This window comes from Tupaia chinensis, unplaced genomic scaffold (genome assembly GCF_000334495.1).
Source record: "Tupaia chinensis unplaced genomic scaffold, TupChi_1.0 Scaffold000568_1, whole genome shotgun sequence".
In the NCBI taxonomy this organism is placed as follows: domain Eukaryota; kingdom Metazoa; phylum Chordata; class Mammalia; order Scandentia; family Tupaiidae; genus Tupaia; species Tupaia belangeri.
In genome coordinates this window covers 1065895-1074440 of record NW_006160082.1, presented here as the reverse complement: position 1 = coordinate 1074440, position 8546 = coordinate 1065895, and the positions used below count along the sequence as shown (strand labels likewise).

The 8546-nt window shown below is 44.1% G+C and overlaps 1 protein-coding gene across 1 annotated transcript in view; it reads left to right on the top strand.

The window, feature by feature from the left end:
• The window catches only part of CALM1 (calmodulin 1), a 7230-nt gene extending 1075 nt beyond the window's left edge, over positions 1-6155 (top strand). Inside the window, exons 2-6 of the mRNA XM_006157997.3 lie at positions 1848-1878; positions 2823-2966; positions 5314-5420; positions 5820-5955; positions 6127-6155. Coding sequence (XP_006158059.1) covers positions 1848-1878; positions 2823-2966; positions 5314-5420; positions 5820-5955; positions 6127-6155 — 447 coding nt within the window. The remainder of the gene's footprint in view (positions 1-1847; positions 1879-2822; positions 2967-5313; positions 5421-5819; positions 5956-6126) is intronic.
• The last annotated feature ends 2391 nt before the right edge of the window (positions 6156-8546 follow it).

The following is an 8546-nucleotide window of genomic DNA, read 5'->3' as shown; positions in this document are numbered from 1 at the left end:
CGGGGGAGGGGGGAGCTGGCGCGCGGCTCGGTTTCCATTAGAGACGCAAAGTTTCTGCTCCGGGAGGAGGAGGTGGCGGTCGCCGGCGGGCTCACCGCCTGGGGGAGCAGAAGGGAAAAGCGAGGCGACTTGGCTGCAGCAGGAGAGTTGAGGTGGGCGTAGGGGTCGCCCTGGCCATGGAGGGGCGGAGCCCCCACGGTTGTCCTAGGGTCGCCTCGGCACGCACCCTGGCTCGGCCCTTCTCCCCGCATTTCTCCTGCTCCGCGCTACTTCCCAGTCCGCAGGAAGATAGATGCCCTCCACGTTTCTTTCTCTGCAGCCTCTAGATTGGCAGGTGTGACTGCGCCTTGCTGGGTGCGTTTTCCACAACCCCCTTTCTTCTTGGCGGGCCAGGCTGACATCACCACATCACCGCAGCGTTTTCTGGCTTGGCAGGGTGGGGCGGTGGCCGTGGCTGTGTTCTCCAACACCTTTAACCCTAGGCCCCCAGGACTAGAGGCAAGGGAAATTTCATGGTTGAGGAAGGCGGATGCATTTGACAACTCTTTTTTTGTGGCGAGGTGAGACTGTTCTCCCCGTAAGGTGACAGTTTCTCCTGCGAGGTGTGGCAGTACTTCCTGTTGTACAAGGTGCATTGCCTTGGCATTACATAAATCATCGTGTCTCTTTCATTTGATATAAAGTAAACCAGTTTTCAGTGACCCGGCCAGAAAAGAAGGAAGATCTTCCTACAATTCATAAAAAAACTAAGTTTTCCCTTCCCAAATCAATGTTTGAAAAGCCATTTCAACTGTGAAAGTTTCTATGTAAGAAAACAAACTTAATGCCATCAGCTATTAAGACCTACATTATAACTGGCTTCATTAGACATCCTTTTTAAAATAAAAATGCATATGAGGTGTTCTCAATCTCCAATTCCTCTGGCTGGAAGCACAGGCAGGGTGTTGGGAGGATCAGATAATGACCAGATAATGAAGTATGCCTATAAGCTCTTATGTCATTCTTGAAGGGTATAGTCTCCTAATTACTACATACTTCATTTTTGCAGTTTTGTTAACACATCAGTTGTAAAATGGTTCCTTTTTTTCCTGCCTCCGGAATCATAAGATAATTTGAGAGCATTAGGCCCTGTAAGTGGTAGGCTTTTAATAAATGACTGCCTAACTTATGTGATTGGAAAGCATTTATTACATGAAAACGGAAGTTGATAGAGTAACCCATTGCCATGTATTTATTTTTCCTACTCAATCGTTGCTCGTAAAGTGGATATAAAAGCCTGTAATCCAACCCAATGCCATTATGTAACGCCAATTTGGAGATTTCAAGGGCCTGAAGCAATGCGCAAGGTGTGCTGAAAGCCTGCTCCTGGACAGGATCCTGATCCTGGCTGCGGCGGCTGTGGCCGCCAGCCCGCAGCAGCCTTGGGCTGGGTCCCGTCTTGCTGGAGGTGGGGACTGCAGTGTCCCTGGTGCGGTAGGTGGCGCTCTTTTTTCTGAGTCAGCTGCGGTTACAGCCGTTGCTGTGGGGCCTTTTGCCACTAGAGGTGCCATTTTTCACATTATGAACTGACCCTTCCTAGTGGACTCTCCAGAACATGCTGTAAGCTGGAGGCTCAGGAAGGAAAACCTGAATCCAACAGATGTTGTGACTTCCTTGTCATGGTGGTTAAACTAGCAGTAAAGGGCTCCCTTCGTTTTAATTGCTTTCAGTAAATGATAATGCTGAAGATTTTAAAGAATTTTTAAAATATCTGTTTTTAAAATACCACAGTGTGTAACTGGAAGACTTAGGTTGCTCTCAAACAGGCTGTCCTGGATTGAATTATCACCTTTTCTTTCTCCATGTAGGCTGATCAGCTGACCGAGGAACAGATTGCTGGTAAGTTAACAACTCCGGGGAGTCCCCAGAAAACCAGAACTAGCCACTTTATCAGTTTGGCTGACTCCTCTGACTCCTCCCTTCTCCAATCTTGAGTAGTTTTCTAAGAATTTATTTAAATGAAAACAGAAAAATTTAGCCCAGGAGTTACTCCTTGCCAGTATTAGGGATATAATGCTGGAAGGAAGTGGAATTAAGCGTGCCCGCTCATTACACTCCAAAGTATCAGGTTATGCTTCACAATGTGTGAAGCTTTGTGTATACTGAGTTCGCACTGAGTCTGCTTCTGAAAAATTTAGTTTGTTATTATGCCTTGGGTCATTTAGTAACCCACCTGGAAAACTTACGCTTGCTTACTGAAAATGAATGAAAATGGGTGAAAAAGTGTGCCAGAGCCACTGTAATAATCAGGAAGGGAGTTATATTAGTTTAGGTTTTCTCTCCATTGTCCTTTGGAAAATTCGCTTTGAGAAGGTTTCTCTTTAAGAGAAAACCAGGAATGCTGCTGAAATACTCTAAATGCCTTGTAGAGAGAACATTCTGGTTACCTAGTAACCTTTTCATGTTGCTATGAAACAAGCGGTTCTTATGGCTGTAGAAATTTAGCAGGAAAGGACCTTAAGGGAACACATGGACCAGGCTTCTCCTCTTATACTAGACTTGGGACTAATTTAAGTGTGTGCAAGCCTAGCCTTTTTTAAAAATGTGAGAATCCTGTGGCTTTTATAGAACTCGTTACTAGGAGCAGTGTTTGCTTTGTGGGCTGCTGTATGAAGGCCAGTCCAACAGGTCTGTTATGGTCTTCATTTCAGTAGATAAAGACCAGGCGGTTTCTGATAACTTGTACAACTTGGCTGGCTGGCTTTGGCAAGCCCCAGGGAAGTGTGTATTGTAGCTGGATTGGGTAAAGACATTCCTTCTAAAAGGTAAATCTTTGTTTTCAGAATTCAAGGAAGCTTTCTCCCTATTCGATAAAGATGGCGATGGCACCATCACAACAAAGGAACTTGGAACCGTCATGAGATCGCTGGGTCAGAACCCCACAGAAGCTGAATTGCAGGATATGATCAACGAAGTGGATGCAGACGGTAAGGGCTTTAGAACCACCAGTGAACACCACCGGTATTGTGTAATTCAAGTTCCAACATGTTACAGGATTGTCTTTCAGGTCCCCAGAGCAAAACAAGCGTGTAGAAGTCCTTTCTCTGGTTGCCTTAGGGCCATTAACAATTGAAATAGAAGATTATGGGCCCACTGTTTGCCCTGCTTACTGTCTAGAATGTTTCCTGGATGGGATCACTGTATTGTTCTTTTCTGCTTGCCGTGACTTACAGCTCAGATCTTGAATCAACTGGCTTATGAGTCTGCACTGAGTTATGTAGAAGAAGTAGAAAAAATTAGCTCTGAAGCCTTTTTAAAGAGCTCATTTTCACTGAGAGGATAAACCCTGAAGTAAAGTGGGGAAAGTGCTTTTACACATTAACATAGAACCGAGCAGTATGAGCTATAGATGTGTTTGCTAAAGATCATGTATGGTTTGGAGGTGGGAGTCCCTGGCTCTAGGGCATAGCTCTGCAGAACCTAACAGAAGGGGAAGCTGTTTGGTGCAAAGCCAGAAGGAACCAGTGTAACCTCTGAAGCAGTCATCTGTTGCTCTAGACTACAGAAGCGAATAACGGACCTTGTATAACATTATAGAATGTAATGTTTATGAGTTTTGTGTGTGTGTGCCTTAGGGTGCATATGCTTGCCAGAGAGACAGAGACTGAGAGGGAAAGTGAGAAATCACCCCTCCAGGCAGGCTGCACCACAATCCCTTCTCCATTCTCCTTCTGGGTTCTTGTGCACACATGCAGACACACCTCACATGATTTTCAAGTCACCATGTCTGGGACTCGAACCATGGTAGTCCATGTATGAGTCCAGCAATGTAACAATTAACTAATACTTTTTTTTTTTTCTTTTTAAGAATTATTTTATTGAACTTTAATTAGTTAATTTTAATTTGACCAGAGAGGGTCAGAGTGGGGTTTGGGGGGAGGTTAGAAACCAAGCCACCAGGTCTGGGACTCGAACCGCGGTTGGCCATGTGGGAGTCTAGCACCCCTAACCACCACACTACCTGCCAGCCCCTAGATGCTTAACTTCTAAAATGGTGGCCATTTAAAAAATAAAAGGTGTCATTAGGGGATTCAGTAGAATTACACTTGTCAAGTCACAGATACTCAGAAGCTGGGATTTTGGGTTCAAGTTCTTTGATCCCTTTCAAGCCGTTAGAGTTACTTCTAAAGATGGTTTTTATGCTTAATATGCTTTTGGGAGCAGTTGCTCCTAATCCTCTCCAGTGTGACTGCTAAGGTGCTCAGCCACTGGGAACAGGGGTGGCTCCCTCCTGTTGTGCAAAGATTGGGCAACCAGGCCTGGGGGTGGAGAAGTTTGCCAGGCGCTCACATTGTGTGGAGCAAGGTGGGAGTTGTCAGGCCACAGACCCTGAATCCGCACTGGCTAAGAACATTCTGCTTAGTCGTGAGAGCAGCTCAGATGAGTTCTGTTTTATACAAACATCAACACTTCTTTATTAGTTCAGAAATCAAGAGGACTTGACGGGATTGTTGAGTAACTGCTTTATCTGTTAAAACTGAGCACCTTAACCCCATGCTTTTTTTTTCTTAGTTTATTTCCATTTAAGTTAAATTGTTCATTTTGATGCTTGTGTTTGGGGGTAGTCGTCTGTCTCTCAGTTTTGAAGGAGGAGTTTGGCATATTGACCATAGAGCGGAGTCTTATGACAGTTTTCTAATATCAGCTGGGGAAGTCCTCTGAGCTGTTCCCATAGTGAGAAATAAAGATATGAGCTGGGGGGAAAAGGCAGCCCATCAGACTGTGATCCACAGTGCCTTCAGAGAAGGCTTTTTGGCCCAAGCCATGACAAAGTCAGTTCTTCCCTTCTCATAATCTTTTCTTCCTTCCCTAAAACATTTTGTACTCTTAACTTGCGGCCCAGCTCTAGTTTTCTTTACATGGCTAGCATCATTAGCCGTAGCACAATAAGACTGAGCGTTCTCCCTAATTTGGGGTGGGGGCAGTGGCAGGCAATTACACGTCCTTCCTTCCCTTGAGAGGGAAGACTCGGCCTGCAGTGTCGTGTGCTGCTCTTCCCTCGGGCTGTACAGTCTCCCCCAGTGGTCATGAGCCCAGAGGTGCCGTTTTCTTTGCATCGTTAAAAGCCATCCTAGGTGCTGGTTATTAGTTTTGAGTCACATGAAATTGCCTGTGAAGTATTTGAACGTTCTTGACCTACCCGTGGTTTAGACTAATATGCCACTTTTCCTAGCAGATGTTTAACGTCCTATACCATGGTTCTGAATGTATTACTGCTGAGCAGTTTTAACAGAGTGCTTGTTTTACATGAGCTTTTTTGTTTTTAAATTTCAGGTAATGGCACCATTGACTTCCCAGAATTTTTGACTATGATGGCTAGAAAAATGAAAGATACAGATAGCGAAGAAGAAATCCGTGAGGCATTCCGAGTCTTTGACAAGGTAACCCTGCATCTGGGCAGCAGACAGCACTTGCTGCGCCTCTAGTAAAAGCAGTAACAGTCTGTTAGAGGTAGAACACCTAACCTCACAGCCTGAGCCTTCCATCTGACGTTTAAGTATCTGGAATTCTTTTAGCAACCTAATCTGGTGAGGGGAGGCACCATCAAGAGGAATTTAAAACCAAGTTCCTCAAGGAATAGTTTTTGTTGTTTCGAAAACCCTTTATGTTTCTGCATTAGCCGACTGCGTGTTTAGTAGAGGAGGAACTGGAGATGGGAGAACTGTTGATGTGAGCAGCAGTGGCAGTAACTTGAGAAGGCATAATTAAGTCACCGATCTCCTTGCCCACACCAACCCACTTGTCAGCTGCCGTCAATAACAATTGCTGACTGTTCACAGGATGGCAACGGTTACATCAGCGCGGCAGAACTACGTCACGTCATGACAAACTTAGGAGAAAAGCTAACAGACGAAGAAGTAGATGAAATGATCAGAGAAGCAGATATCGACGGAGACGGACAAGTCAACTATGAAGGTAAGCACGACATTTGTTCAGCTACGTTAGCAGTCTGATCTTCAGGACCTGTACACAGGTCACCTGCTTCATTAGACAGTGCTTGATACTATTTCATACAGAGTAGACATTCTGTGTTCATGAAAGCCACTTTTGAAGATAACCAAAAGTTTTGATTATTTGTCTTTTCAGAATTCGTACAGATGATGACTGCAAAATGAAGACCTACTTTCAACTTCCTTTTTCCCCCCTCTAGAAGAATCAAATTGAATCTTTTACTTACCTCTTGCAAAAAAAAAAAAAAAAAAGAAAAAAGTTCATTTATTCATTCTGTTTCTATATAGCAAAACTGAATGTCAAAAGTACCTTCTGTCCACACACACACAAAATCTGCATGTTTCGGTTGGTGGTCCTGTCCCCTAAAGATCAAGCTACACATCAGTTTTACAATATAAATACTTGTACTACCTTAATGATAAGGAAGCACTTAGTGGACTCCTTAAAGTTCCATTTGCTAATGATTAATACACTGTTTGGGCTGGCCAGTTTTTCATGCATGCAGCTTGACGATTGAGCACAGTCAGGCATTTGTATTAAAAACGAAAAATGAAAAAACAAATTCAAAACCTATTCCAGTGGGTTCTAGTTCAATTTGTTAGTTTCAATTGCTATAGCTGGTTTACTGAAAACAGACACTCTTGACAATTGGTGTACCTCAGGATGATGTGCAGAACAGTGGGCGAGACCTAACCCCACTGCTAGCAGGATGGTCCCCTTGTACTTCCGTGTGCTCCGACCCATGGTGACAGTGACACACTCTGGTGGCATGCCCCGTGTACGTTGGTTTGGCGTTGTCTGCGTTGTACTAGAGTAAAATGTGTCAGGCTGTCACTGCTCACACCAATTTTTAATAAGAAACCTATACTAAGGGAGCATCTTTGGACTCTCTGTTTTTAAAACCTTCTGAACCATGACTTGGAGCCGGCAGAGTAGGCTGTGGCTGTGGACTTCAGCACAACCATCAACATTGCTGTTGAAGAAATTACAATTTACGTCCATTCCAAGTTGTAAATGCTAGTCTTTTTTTTTTTTTTTTTTTTTCCAATAAAAAGACCATTAACTTAAAGTGGTGTTAAATGCTTTGTAAAGCTGAGATCTAAATGGGGACAAGGCAAACAGGGCAGGCCCATGTCCGTGTAAATGCCCTCAGCCCGGCATTGGGTTTCCCTCCCTCGCAAGATCCCAGCACCAACCTCTGAGCCTAAGACCTTGCCTAAAAACAAGCAGATACTGATTGCTTCATCATACTTCGGATGTAGGTCTAGTTGCATTTTCACCGGGGGGAGGGGGGAAGAGGCGAATCATGGTAATTTTTAATGATCTGTTCAGGCAGTAGAGCTCTTAATGAAGGAAAAAAAAATTTCTCTCAAGCATGTATTTAGGGGTTCTTCTCAATTGTGCTGCTGATTACCTGTTTTATGTAAGTGCTTGAGACCATCTGTGCAAGAGACATGATTTAGTGTGTCTGTAATTCAATCCTTGCTGTGTGTGGTAGAAGCAGTAGTCACTTTTCTAAGCCAGTCTCTTCATGCCTAAAAGACACTACCGATCACCTTTGATTTTCCATTTTTAATTTATAAATCTAATCTTAGCCTCTCCTTATTTTTTTTCTTTTGTAAATGTTGACTTGACTTTGCTTCCCACCCCCCCCTTCCCCCAGAACTAATGCTAGCTGCCGGCTTGAAAGTAAAGTTCCAGCCCAGAGTGAATTTCGTGTCTAATTATAAACCTGTAACCAAAACTCAGACATGCTGGTACTGGTCTTTGCAGTGGGATTGGTTCATTTTAAAAAACAAACAAACAAAAAAAAAAAACAAAAAAAAACCCTTAAAATCATATTGCATTTAGTACAGAGCTCTTTTTTTTTTTTTTTTTTAAAGTGAAGGCTGGATGTGCATTTTTCAGGGTGTTAACTGGTTGTATCTTATTAGCAAGGAGATTTGGGTTTTGAGTGTGTGTGTGGGTGGTTTTAATTTGCCAGGGAACAGTGGCAGGCTGCTGGCGAGGCAGTGAGAAGCTCTTGGCAGCCAAGTGGGTGCATTCAGGGCTGATTTATAGAGACCCTTGGCTTCTCCCTCTCCTACTCCCTGCCTTTCTGGCATTTTGTAGCTTGCGAGGTTTTCTGCCAGAGAGGTGGGTCAGAGCAGTGGAGAGGAGGTAGGGCCCATGTGCTTTTGCTGCTGGCCCTTAGACTGGGTGGTTGGTAGAGAAGAGGTTGGCCATGAACTAAGGATTGGCTTTTCCCTAAGTGAATAGGACACCTAGGACTACCTTGGGTTTCTCTTCTAGTGAGAGCGCAAGTGCTGAGGACTCCTGTTTGAGTAGGTTAATGACCTTTTGGATGTTCCTTGTAGAGGGTCACATAGCCCAATTTAGACCCATTCCCAGGCCAGTGGTTGATGACCTCTTTCGGTAGTTCCTTGGGGGGTGATTTGGTGTTTTTTTTTTTTTCTTAATATAACTTAAGCCTTCTCATCCTTTAACAAGTCTTTCTAGAAGCTGGGTGGACTCCATTTTTGCAGTCCAACAGCCTGTCCTAACAGACTAGCAGT